Source organism: Bolinopsis microptera, chromosome 5, assembly GCF_026151205.1.
Source record: "Bolinopsis microptera isolate Bmic1 chromosome 5, MBARI_Bmic_1.0, whole genome shotgun sequence".
NCBI classification, from domain to species: domain Eukaryota; kingdom Metazoa; phylum Ctenophora; class Tentaculata; order Lobata; family Bolinopsidae; genus Bolinopsis; species Bolinopsis microptera.
In genome coordinates, this window is record NC_087076.1 from 4,331,585 (window position 1) to 4,345,771 (window position 14,187).

At 37.4% G+C, this 14,187-nt stretch overlaps 3 protein-coding genes across 5 annotated transcripts; all 3 read left to right on the forward strand.

The window, feature by feature from the left end:
* The first annotated feature begins 1,035 nt into the window (after positions 1–1,035).
* On the forward strand, positions 1,036–2,276 carry LOC134814871 (protein phosphatase 1 regulatory subunit 7-like). The gene has a single exon (XM_063823171.1). It carries the CDS (start codon positions 1,069–1,071, stop codon positions 1,969–1,971), a length of 903 nt encoding a protein of 300 aa, XP_063679241.1. The 5' UTR covers positions 1,036–1,068; the 3' UTR covers positions 1,972–2,276.
* Positions 2,277–2,816: 540 nt separating this feature from the next.
* LOC134814872 (uncharacterized) lies at positions 2,817–5,921 on the forward strand. Of its 2 annotated transcripts, none has more exons than XM_063823172.1 (2): positions 2,817–3,002; positions 3,355–5,921. In XM_063823172.1, exons 1-2 carry the CDS (start codon positions 2,824–2,826, stop codon positions 4,724–4,726), a joined length of 1,551 nt encoding a protein of 516 aa, XP_063679242.1. In that variant the 5' UTR covers positions 2,817–2,823; the 3' UTR covers positions 4,727–5,921. The 2 variants fall into 2 exon arrangements, with proteins under 2 accessions (XP_063679242.1, XP_063679243.1); XM_063823173.1 differs by having other exon boundaries at positions 3,358–5,921.
* Positions 5,922–6,330: 409 nt separating this feature from the next.
* On the forward strand, positions 6,331–13,704 carry LOC134814873 (mediator of RNA polymerase II transcription subunit 22-like). Of its 2 annotated transcripts, XM_063823176.1 has the most exons (4): positions 6,331–6,547; positions 6,764–6,889; positions 7,128–7,253; positions 11,916–13,704. In XM_063823176.1, the coding sequence occupies exons 1-3, from the start codon at positions 6,371–6,373 to the stop codon at positions 7,230–7,232; spliced, it is 408 nt and encodes a 135-aa protein (XP_063679246.1). In that variant the 5' UTR covers positions 6,331–6,370; the 3' UTR covers positions 7,233–7,253; positions 11,916–13,704. The 2 variants fall into 2 exon arrangements, with proteins under 2 accessions (XP_063679246.1, XP_063679245.1); XM_063823175.1 differs by lacking the exons at positions 6,331–6,547; positions 6,764–6,889.
* Positions 13,705–14,187: the final 483 nt, after the last annotated feature.

A 14,187-nucleotide genomic window follows, 5' to 3' on the forward strand; every position in this document is an offset into this window, starting at 1 on the left:
GACCTATCCGAATGATGGGAACTTAAATAAAAATTAAATGATGAGGGCCCTGTCGAAAGATTGTGAATCTTTCTAGGATACGAGTGCATCTACAATTTACATAGTAGTGTACTATGAACATGCTACTATACCAAATATTTTATATTATGGTTAGGGGTCTTCTTCAATACACTTTTTAAGGAGCATCAGTCCAGTATAAGTAGCAACATAATACCAGTTACACGAGCATTGACAGTAACATACGATTAACACGTTGTCGCTTTAAATTACATGTGTCTTCAGCTATTATAAGTTATGTACGTATTCAAAATCTATTTTATGCGCTCTATATAATAGTGCCCCCTTTTGGTGTAGTGAAATTACTTTAAAAAGTGTTTTTAGACCGACCTATGCAGTTTTAATAGTCCTTGTACAGTAAATTTTGCTAGCTGCAATAAATCGGGTTTGCTGTAAGGGGTCGTTCAAATATTACATAGTCACTTTTTGGACGATTTTTAACCCCCCCCTCCCCCCTACGTAATCAGTCTTACACATAGTTAGAGCTATTGTGTCAAAATTACGCTAGCGTAATGATTTGAAAACCCCCCTCCCCCCTTAGCTGATCACGTAATAAGTGAACGTCCCCTAAATTGGGTAGCAGTAAATCAGTAAATGGGAAAGTGTAACCTTATATCTTCTCTAACATTCCCCAATCTTTCTGCTACTATCACAGGGGGGGGGGGATCGAAATTGGAATATATATGTTAAATCAGTAAATAAGAAAGTGTAACCTTATATCTTCTCTAACATTCCCCAATCTTTCTGCTACTATCACAGGGAGGGGATTGAAATTGGAATATATATGTTAAACAAAATGTGTTGTTTCACTAATTTTGAATGGAGAGTTGCAAGCAATTATAAATCTACAGCCAGGTTTGTATTCCTTTTACTTGTGACTCATGTATTTTTCTGTGATTGTGTTCTGAATTATTTCATTCGTTATCGATTTGTTGCATGGGTTTAACTTACTGATTAGAATTATATTCAAATTCATTTGATGTATTCATTTCAATTTTAATATAGGCAGTGATGGCCACAGATAATGGTGAAGAAGTTGAAGAGATTGTGATTGATCAAGATTCAGCTGTCATAGAGATAATTCACAAAAAATTAGCTGATGTTCCTGATTTGACTAAATGTGTAAATGCTGAGCGATTGGTTTTTCGAAGAAATCAAATCTCAGAGATCAAGAATTTGGAAAACTGTGTCAATGTAGAGGAATTAGATTTCAATGATAATCAGATTCATACCATTGAAAACATTGGACATTTGACTAAGCTGATTGAGCTTGATTTAAGCTACAATATTATCTCCCATATTGCCACATTAGAGAATCTCGTAAATCTTACTCATCTCTACTTTGCCCAAAATTCAATATCAGAGATCAAGGGTATTTCAACTCTTGTCAATCTGAAGTACTTAGAACTTGGTGCCAACAAGATCAGAGAAATTGAAAACTTAGAAAAACTTGTCAATCTAGAAAAACTCTTTTTGGGCAAAAATAAGATTACTAAGATCCAAGGACTGGAAACATTGACTCATTTGAGATGCCTGGACATTCAAGCTAATCGCATTGCAAAGTTGGAGAATTTAGAAAGCAACACTGAGTTAGACGAACTTTATCTTAGTCACAATGGTATCTCTCAGATAGAAAATCTCGACAGCAACCTTGATCTGAGTACTGTAGACCTCTCACACAACAAAATTGAGTACCTTGATAACCTCTCTCATCTTGCTAGTTTGTCCGAACTTTGGATGAATGACAACAGTATAAAATCATTTGAGGAACTGACGAAAATTGAGAAGCTAAAAGAGATCGAAACTGTTTATCTTGAGCGTAATCCTATTTATGAAGATACTATGTATAGAAAAAAAATTCAACTCTATTTACCAAACATTAAACAGATTGACGCTACATATGTTAGGCTTTGATTTTTATTTGTTGAAGTAAGTATTTGTTGCATAGTAGGCCAGACGATTGTAGGCCAGATTTGTTGCATAGTAGGTTAGACGATTAATGATTTTTGCTTATGTCTATAGGTTCATTTTTATGATAAAAATTCATTCTTGTAAGCTAACCCATTCTTTTGGTGGTTGAATTTTGTAAATAGACTGTCATTCATTTGTTTCCACTCTAATTTTATTAATGTTGACACTTTCAGCACACTGCGTTTCCTTATTGAAACAAGAAATTCACCTGGGTAATTGTGTATGATTGCCAACTTGCCTAATTAAAATTGTATTATTCGATTGCTTCCTCTTAAAGAACAAAACATTTGCTTCAATGATTAACTCTCAAATTATTAGCTGTATTATATATGTTTCGTGTCTTTGACTTTATAAGTTAAAATGTTGTAGCTTAACTTAGTTCTTGATTTAATAATGATCAAGGCCAGGGGCACAGTTTTGATTAAATTGAGCAACAGAATAACTTACACTAGATTGCTTTTGGAGGCGTGCTACGTTTTTGACAGGATGAGATTCTCAGAATCCGTGGGACAATTTAAAATTTACACTTTTGGATCTATATATAATGCTTGATCTAGAATGAATTTGAAACCATTTGAAACTTTAAAATGTTCAATAAATTACAAGTCAAAAGAGAGCAGCTATTCACAGCTTCAGAAATGCTTTAACTAAGATGGCCGAAAAATGTGGCCAAGTTCACACGGGCCTGGACCATTAATGATAAATTATTATTCACTTATTATTTTCCTATTTATATATTGTCCATGATCTGTATTAAGATTTATCTAATCATTTCCACCCTGTTTAGAAAATGTGATGCAGCCAGCAGGCCGACATTACCGCACTGATCAGAGAGAGACTGATCCAGTTGTCGTGCGTGCTATGAAGTCTCCCATTGTCTTTTCTCCTCAAGTTGGCAGTCAGCGACCGAATTCCTCAAAACTAATGTCAATTCCTTCTGGTAAACCGCAGAGTGCTATTTACTCCAATAACAGGTGGGCATTTAAATATATCTATTATTCAAGAATTATTCAGTTATTTTAAATTTTAGAAAAAAATGTATTTGATTATCATTACGGTATTTTGTATTGGACTCGTGTTTATTGAAGTTCAATATGTATAATATAACATAGGATCCAAACTGATTTCGGTGGCTCTAATAAGTGACATAATATGATAACATGGATAACTATAATTAACTAAAATAAAGTTTAAGCTGTCATATTTTGTACGACTGTTCTTCCTCGAGCTGTACTTTCTTCATATTTTAAGCTTTAATAAATTCAACATTTGGTTTTGGGAGTCAACCTGTGTTATCGCTAGTAGACTAAAGAAGACTATTTTCAGCAGATTCCCGCCTCCCGGATTGTTTTCAACAAAGGTTGTTGCCCACGACCCATCTATTTCTGCCTTCACTGTACCTGCTACCAGATCTTCAGCCTTCAATCGTGTTTCGGCTATTCAGAATCCTGTCAATACTCGCAGGAATGTTGTTTTCAAAGAGGAGCAAGGGGCTACTAGAATGGTTTGGCACGGTCCCAGTTCCAATGAACAAGTCTATAGGATGGCTCAAATAACAAGTCAACAGCCAGCAAATGGGACTAACTCAATCATACAAATTCCGCAGTCCCTACAAAATCACCCTGGTATTTACATTGACCAGTCGAGCCTAGCCAGCCAGTTCTATCCTTATCACCAAAACTCAGCTCAGAACTCATCTGTCCCAATTGTCATTAATCCCAGAGACATAAACAACAGCAATATTGGCTATCTTACCACTCCTCTCAACCAAGCACATCGTCCTCCAATTCTGAGGAAACTATCCAAACCCTCAGAGAGACCTAATTCTGAGGATCACAAGGACAATGGTCAGGCTCCCTCTTATTCTCATGGTGATCCAAGTGTTTACAGTCTCAAAGAAAAAGGGGCTAACGCAAAACACGCAAAAATGAAGCCTCCAAACAGTGACCCCTACCTTTTTGCAGATTCTCCTCGGAAGAAGCCCCGAAAACAAGCTGTCGTTGCTCACGAAGATGTTTTTGCTAGTAATGTGCCCCAGTCATCTAGAATGGAAGGTGTTGGAGCCTCTACGAGCTATGTTGCTCAGCCCACTACTGTTGTACAAGAACAGACTGATGAGGATTATATGTCCCTCTTTCCCCCTCGCAAGAGGATGTCATTGTTACCGCCATCTAGTAAATGCCCATCACGACTCTTCAATCATTTTGAAAGGCACTCTGATATAAAAGTGAAAAAGAAGAAGAACCTGTGTGAGCCCATTCCTACTATTGCTGAGATCGCCTCACAGGGTTGGCAACTCTTGCATCTCAAAGCTCAACTGGAAGACATTTCCCAAGTTCAGCGGGACACTAAGAGTAAGCTTTGTGAATACAAGGATTACTTTTGTAACATATCATTGGAAATAGAAGACAAGGGCTCTGGGGCCAGAGCAGGAAATGATTCTATATCGGATCTACTGCAGAACATAAGCCATTGCTGTCAATCCAACGTTACTCAGCTAAAGCAAACTATGACTACAATTGATAAACTTTTAAACACTCATAAACCTAAAATACTGGATCTTGCTAAGGAATTCAAGGACAAAACAAGTGTCAAGGTCAAGAAAACACCACCTTACAGCACGCCAACTCAACAGAAAAAAACAGAATCAGCCGCAGCTTCTAGCAGTTCGAAGAGAACGAGAAAACGGAAAACTTGAAGCTTACTCATAAGGTGAAGAAACTTCACTAGGATGTATTCAGCTCGAATTCTTTCTTTCAGTCAGGGTGATGAAGCCAGAGTAGGTCTTCTCAGGCTAGGGTGTCTTGCTTCCTTTTATACTGTATCAAACAACTTTGATAGAGCGAGATTACAATATATGATAGTTTTTAATTTCTGCATATATAATAATCAGTTGAGTTACATTTTAAAATTTCATATCCAAAACACTTTTTAAGATTTTGATGATTTAAATCCAAATTTATGTTTTTAACGTTGTGGTGTTTTGTTAACCTACTCAAATGACCAGGGGAAATTGTAACTACCCCTCCCCTGGTCACTGTACGGTCTACTAATTTTGTCCTTCCTTTGGCTAGATCACATGTGTGTCCCCTCTGAAACCACGTACAGCTTAATTTTAATCCTTATGGCGGAACTGTTCTCACTTTTTTTTGAATGATTTATAATCCGAAAGAAATATCTACCATCATATCCTTCTAGAAATATATAGAATACGGAATTGAGGATTTCTCTTAAAACATGTCACTTTGTGTGAAAGGCGGCGGAACAGTGCATTATGACGTAGCCACACTAGGACTCAAGTTGTATCAGCTGTAATTATGAAATTAAAATTTCAGTTTTGTACAGTTTATATCATGAGATATTGAGTATGAACAAATTTTCGACTCTTAAAACTGTTGTTCGGTTTCCAAGCTTCTGACAGGTTTGACTCGTAATAAGCATGGCTCATTACGAGCCAATATATACCCAATTATATGAAACTATTAATAGATGGTTTAACGTCAGTTTATAGTTGGCAGACTGACCAAATTATTAAGGAAGCGAATTTTGATTTTAACTTCTTGTTTGCTACTACGTTGGTTTGTTATTGATTCTTTTCTTCAGAAACTCTTTTCTTCCTGATACTTACTGAGATAGGCTGCGTCATAATGTGCTTTACCAACGCCATACTATGGGCTGAGCTGGAGTTATCATGTAAAACTTTCTTGAAGAGCTATGAATTTATTTTCGAAAACTAAACCTTAAAAGTCGATGAAACTGTCAGTTGATTCAATTGAAACGACCGAGTTATATAGATTTATGGTTTATTTATTGAATGTGAATTAGGGCAACAATCGAACTGTTGGTCCGGCTACAACTTAACTGTTGTTATACCATAACATATTATAGATTAATATTAGCGTTTCACTGCTTTCTAACTCACTAACGAGGATATTGTCAATTACATAACATCTGACATGGACAGTTAACATTTACATCTTAATAGTCTTGTTTGAGCCTGTCAAATATCATGTCGACCTAAGTTATATATAACCATTTCTGTGGCAACACAAATCCAAACCTGATCGATGGTTAAAAAAGAGCATTTTGTCTCCGGTAGAAATTTGGTGAGGAAAATTTTCTGTTCGATAATAAAGTTTGTTAAAATGAGAAGCGAGCGAAACTTATATGAATTAAACATGAATAGTTGTTCACTGCTAACCCTGACAGTGACTTGTTGCTCCGGGGGGTGCAGGTAAAATGGGAGCTACGTAAAATCTATCAGATCTGTCACAACTGCACTTTGTAGTTTGATACTGATATTTTCATACCAGCCTCACATTTACAAGGTGCACTGAAAGGAATGTTGCCCTCGTCCCGTGTTAACTCCACTAAAGAGGTCCATGAGGCGTACGCAAGGCGCTTAACAGAGTCCACTAACGCCATGATATCTAACTACACTGCTATTGTTAAATCTCTCAAGGTTGAGGACGATTCCAGACTTTCAAGCACCAATCAGGCTTTCCAGGACAATTACGAGGTTTACTTTCAGACAAAGTTATAAAACTAACTTATATATTTTAAATACTGCTTAGTGCTTATCGGGCAAAATTTTGTGATTTTTATTTTGTGTTTTTCTTTGATAGTATTAGTTTATGTATTTGATAGTATTAATTTATGTATTTAATAGTATTAATTTATGTATTTGATAGTATTAATTTATGTATTTAATAGTATTAATTTATGTATTCGGCAGGCGAACGTTCGTTGTACGAATATTATCAAAGCTGGGCAATCTCTGCTAACTCTTATATCAGATCTCAAAGAATGTTTGATTTTCAAAGATTTTCCAGCCATTAATCAAAGTCTTGCCAGTCAAAAGGTAGATAATCTACTTTAAGCGTAATCTGGCATTTGATGATTGCCGTTACGAATCGTCTATATGTATCAAGTGACTTATTTTCCTTACAATTATATCCTCCCATTCTACTGATGGTCCCAACTTAGTACATGTATCAAGATACCAAGACTCTAATATAGGGTCTCCCCCCCCGCCCCCCCCCCCCCCCCTCTCGGCCCCCAATATTAGCACTCTGATCCAAATATTTCAATAAAACCAGGAACTATTGGAGCAGAATAAGCAGCTAATGAACGGAGAGTGTGATAAGATAAAGGAAGAAGTACAAATACTACTATATGAGCTGGAGACTGAGTGTTACTCTTGAAAACTCTCGCCTTAATACCAGGTTTTTAAAGTTCCCTGCTTTTATTTAATCATATTATCAAAAGTAAGGAATGTTTAATATGTTAATGATATTCTGGGACCCTTGCCGGGAATCTTTTATTTTAAAACACCACATTTTAATTTACCCACGGTATAAAATAAGATAATGTTGATTATGTGCCAGAAGATTTTATATAGATTGTCTCGTTTTTTGATGAACGTTACAAAAATATCCGAAATGATATCCTAGTTTTCGGCAATGGAACATAGATTTTGGAACCTTGGTACAATCCGTTAATAATGGATGGATTACGGAGTCATATTTCAATTTTCACTAGAGTGGTTCATTTTACCAAAAGTTGTTCAAATAATTAGAAATCATATCTTATTAGTTGCTCTATAGGATCAGGAACGACCAAAAAATTTTTTTTGACTCTAGTGTTCCGGATATGGTCCGCACATGCCACGCCCATTTTTATAGCGTTTCTTATACAGGTAAAATTGTCTAAATCGTCAATTTAGTCATGAAGGAGTATGGAAGGAGTTCTGAATGTGTGCTCCTCTAATATAAACAGTAGAAAATGGTTAACTTTAGTCGAGGTCTCAGGTCTCTACAATGTCGGGAAGTTCCTGCAGGAGTTTGCGCATTGCGCTGAAGCGCGGGATTCACTGCGCCAAAAGTGAACGTCGTAGAGACATGAGACCTTGACTAAAGTTAACCATTTCATACCATTACTATAGGAGTGTGACACTTTCAGAGTCCTGAACACATTCTTATATCACTTAATCGTCAATTATATTAATTTTACCTGTTAAAATATATCATCTTTAACTGATATCAATTTAGTTTAACACTGTTAGCTTTAGAAAAGAAAATAATGCTTCACACCAAACTTACACACAGCATAAAAAAATACAAAAAGATTCCAAATTGAACTTTGATTATATCCTGAGACTGGTTATCATTTCTCGATTGTTCTCCACTCTCCAACGCAGTCAGAAAGTTCAGATTTAGGTAGACTTGGTTTTCGAATCTTCATATGTTCAGAAGTAGGCCAGAAGGGGTTTGGTTACCAGAGGAATTGAATATCTTCGTGGAACAAGGAAATTAATGAGGTCTTCGTTGATTTCTTCATAACTCGTCACTGACAGGATGAGTATTGACGAGATCCACTGATTCCTTCATAGCTCGTCATTGATAGGATCAGTATTAATGAGATCGAATGATTACTTGATAGCTCGTAACTAACTGGATCAGCATAACATGACTAACGACTAACGAGGTCCAGTGATATCTTGCTGATTCGTCAAGGTCAGTAAATAACTATAAATATCGAAAAAATTTGCTTACAAATTACTGAGTGCAAATGCCTTCTTCACAACTATCGGCTATGAACGGAACAGATGAATCTCTTCTTTGGCTTCATCTTTTAAAATGACTCAGTCCCTCTGAAACAAGATAATGCTTAGGACTAGGAGGAACTTAGTTAAGTTCTCGTAGGATTCGCTAAGAGGAAAATTACTTAGTAAGCTAACATTCTTTTGTAGGATGTTACCACTCATCATATCTGTTATCCAGTATAATCCCACAACTAGACCCTCTCATTTTTGAGTCTCGACAATGACTGCAGCAATGTGTACTATTTTGATGCTCGGTCCAGGTAGTCTCCAAGAAAGCCTCCTTTTTGTATACTCTCATATTGTGTGTTAGTTTGGTGTGAAGTAAATTATTTCCTATTTAAAAGCTAACAGTGTTAAACTAAATTGATATCAGTTAAAGATGATATATTTTAACAGGTAAAATTAATATAATTGACGATTAAGTGATATAAGAATGTGTTCAGGACTCTGAAAGTGTCACACTCCTATAGTAATGGTATGAAATGGTTAACTTTAGTCAAGGTCTCATGTCTCTACGACGTTCGCTTTTGGCGCAGTGAATCCCGCGCTTCAGCGCAATGCGCAAACTCCTGCAGGAACTTCCCGACATTGTAGAGACCTGAGACCTCGACTAAAGTTAACCATTTTCTACTGTTTATATTAGAGGAGCACACATTCAGAACTCCTTCCATACTCCTTCATGACTAAATTGACGATTTAGACAATTTTACCTGTATAAGAAACGCTATAAAAATGGGCGTGGCATGTGCGGACCATATCCGGAACACTAGAGTCAAAAAAAATTTTTTGGTCGTTCCTGATCCTATAGAGCAACTAATAAGATATGATTTCTAATTATTTGAACAACTTTTGGTAAAATGAACCACTCTAATTTTCACCTTTCCTTTATCTGATTCACAGCATCATTTGGAATATTTTTACTAACTCACAGATAGAGAGGGTAAATTCCCATTTTGTTGAGTGGCAAGTAATTACCGTTAACTCAGAACTTGTAACAATGGGGGTCTTGGATTCACCTCCTACTAATAAGCTGATTGCAGTATATGGACTATGGTGTGACATGAGTAACGTGACTGTGAGTAACGTGACATGAGTAACGTGAGGTAACTAATCAGGCAGGCCACATAACGGTTACTTAGCAACCACCACTACCCCCTACACAGTCTGTTTGCTCTCACACCGAGTTCTTTTAGTCGTTCTTAATCGTTGAGAGAGTCCATCTTATTGACATGGCTTATAATGTGACAACTTGTAAGTTAATAGTTTGTAGTACTTGTTGTTACCCTGCTCTAAGTAAGACATGAGATGACTCTTATCATTTTTATTTTACAGTATTTTTACATTGAAATTAACCTTTTATTGTTTAGGCCTATGGTAAGGAACTGAATGTATATTGTACACCTAAACTGTTTTCTTCCTTGTACACATTTTTTGATTATATAGTTTAAAAATGTTCAAAGTGGAACTGCTTTTCTTAAGTTCATAAAAGTGGGCAGTTGCGGGGATGGGCCACGATAAAACATGTTTATCTTGAATCTTGATGCGTGACAGTGGTTAACAACGAGTCAGCCTGTAGTATCGTATTATCGATTCCCAGAATTGCTATCACGGGTAAAATGGAACTTACCCTCGGTTATGTTCTTATAATATTTATGGATGTTTAAAATTTGGCGTATATTGATAAATACTGACGATATCAGGTTGCTTCTAAAATTAGCTCCAATTTATTAAAAAACAACACGTACAGTGCAGTACAATGTACACGTACTGAAACTTAACCGAAAAACTATTCTTTATATATTATAGCTAATTGTAATCTGTCAAGATAGATATGAATTAATCGCACATGTAAACGAACATGTATTAGGTCGATCTGATTCTGGATATTCTAGAATTATTGTAGGAAGTAAAAGGAAGGTCACATGCAAACTGCTATCGTTTTATAAAATTGTTCATCGCATCGTTGTGCAAAATTCTCGATAAATTCTGGACCCGCTTACTTCGTGAATATTTTGACAGTCGACAGCTTTAATTCACTTGTATTTTACACAGACAAATGTTGACAGCTGCCTCACTTAGCGCGTCTCACTTAGCGCGTCTCACTTAGCGCGTCTCACATCTTACAGCTAATTGGCTTTACAATACTCCTGGTAATATTATCATTAGTTTAAAATTTTAAAGTTTAAAGACTCGGCTCTATTTTGCTTATCACAGCGCCACAGCATCATTTTTTCCTTTGTACATCATCTACTATATTCTGGCAAGCAAATCTCTCCACTAAAGGCGCTGTGTCCAGTTAGTATCACAGAGTGCTGTGTAGAATTGTGTTAATATTAATTCGTTGTGCAAGTTTAATAACGTTGTGAACTTTATCTTCTCTTTTACTGTTTATTAGCATGGGTCCACTCTGCACACTCAGTATTGAATTACATTTTACTGGTCAAATACCTGGCATTCCTCCAGCAAATTCTCGCGATAATATTCAGTATATATTAATATTGCGTCGGGTACTTATTTGTTGAAGTTTGGTGTGTAAGATTGGTTACATTTTGTGTTTTTATTCGGTAGCCATCTTATTTGTGATCTTATGGATTTTATATGCCAGCTTTATTAGCTATTACTATTGGATACATTAACCGGCTATTCACCGGCAAGACCACAGTTGTGCTTAAAGCTATGCCAGAAGGCTTGCCAACAACCCACGCACCCTTGAGATCAACCGAGTATTACTACTCTCTATAATTAGCGTAGCAAAAGTCGTGTTTCCAGTCAGATAATCACTTCCTTCAAAGACTTGTTAAACAGGAAACTCCAGATGTAGTAATCACGTCACCTCGTTTGGTAGCGTAATCCTGCACAACCATGCAAAAACAATCTATTTATAGCTCTACCGTCTACAATCTGTTCAATGATTAGTACAATGTGTGTCGGTAACCTCGACCACCTTGTCCACAACAAATAAACTGTTCTCTCCTAAAACACACATACAGTACTGCCACTACAATCGGTAATAACTCATATAGTGTTACTTAGCTTAGTATATATTGTGGAACTCTGAAAACATTTCCGGAAATAAGATCGTACTGAAACTTAGTGGACGTTATCTTGGCTAAATTAAACTTATTAAAACTATAAGGTGCCCACCATTATTGTTGCCCCTTTTTGTAAACGGACACATGTAGTTTAATTAACAGTGGTTAAATTTATCTCCTATATGAGCAATATATATATATATATATTGCAAGTATTAGCTGCACATTATTAACCTAGTCTATTCTCCTAGGCGATAAAGATGAGCGAAGTAGCTTGGACACGATGTTTTCAACACGGCACCACCACATGCACTATAGACCTGACAGCGTACTACACTAACGGAGCTGCTAGTGGCGCGTGGCGCGACAATATAGTGAAGCGTGTAGAGGAGGGGATGGTGAGACTGGAGACTGGACTGAAGAATGGCGGGTTTAAGAAAGGTGACTACAGTATCTACAGTGGCACAAGTGGACTTGCTCTGCTGTATCTGCGTTTATCTGAGACTCTCTACACAAATAACCCTACAAAGCGCAGACAGGCGCTTGATCGCGCTCTGGAGCTCATTACTCAGCCACTTAACAAGCTGAACGGCCGCAGACTAACCTTCCTGTGCGGGGACGGGGGCGTGTTAGCGCTGGGTGCTGTGCTTTACACACTGTGCGATAACAGCGCTGTAGCGCGGCACTGTACCCAGGGGTTACAGACTCTCAGTGAGTTAGCTCTGACTGACAGGCTCATGTCCCAGGAGCTGATGTATGGGTGTGCGGGCTACTTGTTTGCTTTACTCTTCACTAAAAAGTACCTGCCAGAGAGTATAGACTCTAAGCTGATAGCCAGAGTTGCAGCACATATAGTGGCAGTAGGCAAGGAGGAAGCTAAGTGCTGTTCGGGCGCTACATTACTCTACACTTGGCACGACAAACACTACCTTGGTGCAGCACACGGGCTAGCTGGCATTCTTTACACTCTCCTACAATCCAACACTGTCTCCCCTCAAGAGCTGACCACCACTATAGCCAGCTCAGTAAACTACCTGCTCTCTCAGCGTTACCCTTCTAACAACTTGAGATCTTCTCTTTCTTCTCAGCTAGATCAGCTGGTTCAGTGGTGTCACGGCTCGCCCGGCTTTGTTCCACTTCTCACTGAAACTCATGACCAAATACCAGGAGGAACATACCTACAGGAGGCTATAAGATGTGCTACTCCAATCTGGCAGAGAGGTCTACTCAGAAAGGGACACGGTTTGTGTCACGGTACACTTGGTAATGCTTATACTTTTCTGGACATGTACCAACGGACGGACGACCCAACTTGGTTAAGCAAAGCTGTACATTTTACCGAGTGGTCCATGAGTCAGAGAGATGTAGCTAAGAACTACGAAAAAGATATGAAGCTGTTTGATGGACTTGCTGGAGTGATTTATTTATATTGTGACATGCTGGAGCCCAAATCTGCCGCTTTTCCCGGGTTTCAAGTTCCGAAGTGAAAACATAGTCAGCAAATGTTAAGAGGTTTAAATGCTCTTGTTGTATGTCAAATACGTTAATGGACTCGAACTCTTCTTAATTTTATAACTCGCCGCCAATAATTAGGTTAAAAGGTTTGAGTTAGAGTTTCAGGGCTTTATTATTTATAGGACCGAAAGTTGGGGATGAGAAAGAGATAGATAACTTAGTGAGGTTATTGTTAAGTTTTAAAACAATCAGACGACGCCAGATGTTGAGTGGAATTTTGTGCAAAAACAATGTTGATTAAGTAATAGATTTGGTGTCTGAACCTTTTTGGCTATATCTTAGAAAACCACATGCTAGTATTTTGGTCAGAAGACCTGATATCATTCTCGGCAATTTATCTTCACAGAGACAAACAGACAAGAAGATTGCGAATCTTTTATTAACATAGGCAGCTCTATTTGATATTTTGTCGAAACTCAGTTTATTTGTCGACGAGGAGTTGTTGTCGGTCATTTTTGGGAATTGATGTTAATTTTAGTACTCAAAAACAAAAATTGCCACAAAAAAGGGTCTTCTGATAGAAAATCGCGTACCTTTCATTTATTAGAGTAAAATCGTGATAGCATCAGAAAAGTAAATTTTGCGCGGCTTTAAGCATTCAGAGCCGCGCGGTGTTTACTCCGGAAGAGAGCTGAACAAGTGAAATTTGTAGATCCCTTCCTGCAACAATCAGGGATAACATGCGACTAGTGGAGTCAAAATTATAATTCCACACAAAAGAAAATTTACAAACCTTGTAAATGGGGAGGATTGCCAGAAAGCATCCCAAGGGAATCCAACAGTCACGACTTATTTCTTATTTACCCTTTGTCTAGACTTTTAAAAGGGCTTTTAAGGAGCGTTGTCGTTGCATTCATGTACAACATACGAGTTATTGATTGTTTTGAATGAAATCTTCTAATACCAGTTGCGATGCACTGTGACATATTTTACTCACTTTTCATAGGAGTCTGCTTTGGACTCTTAGATAAGTGCAAAACCCTCTACTGCATACTGCACACACTGCAT

Bases quoted from the DNA above. Each gene is read 5' to 3' on its own strand.
- LOC134814872 (XM_063823172.1), top strand. From the start codon at position 2,824: ATGCAGCCAGCAGGCCGACATTACCGCACTGATCAGAGAGAGACTGAT. The intron at 3,003-3,354 runs GTGGGCATTTAA...GACTATTTTCAG, and splicing joins GCTATTTACTCCAATAACAG to CAGATTCCCGCCTCCCGGAT.
- LOC134814873 (XM_063823175.1), top strand. From the start codon at position 11,925: ATGAGCGAAGTAGCTTGGACACGATGTTTTCAACACGGCACCACCACA.
- LOC134814871 (XM_063823171.1), top strand. From the start codon at position 1,069: ATGGCCACAGATAATGGTGAAGAAGTTGAAGAGATTGTGATTGATCAA.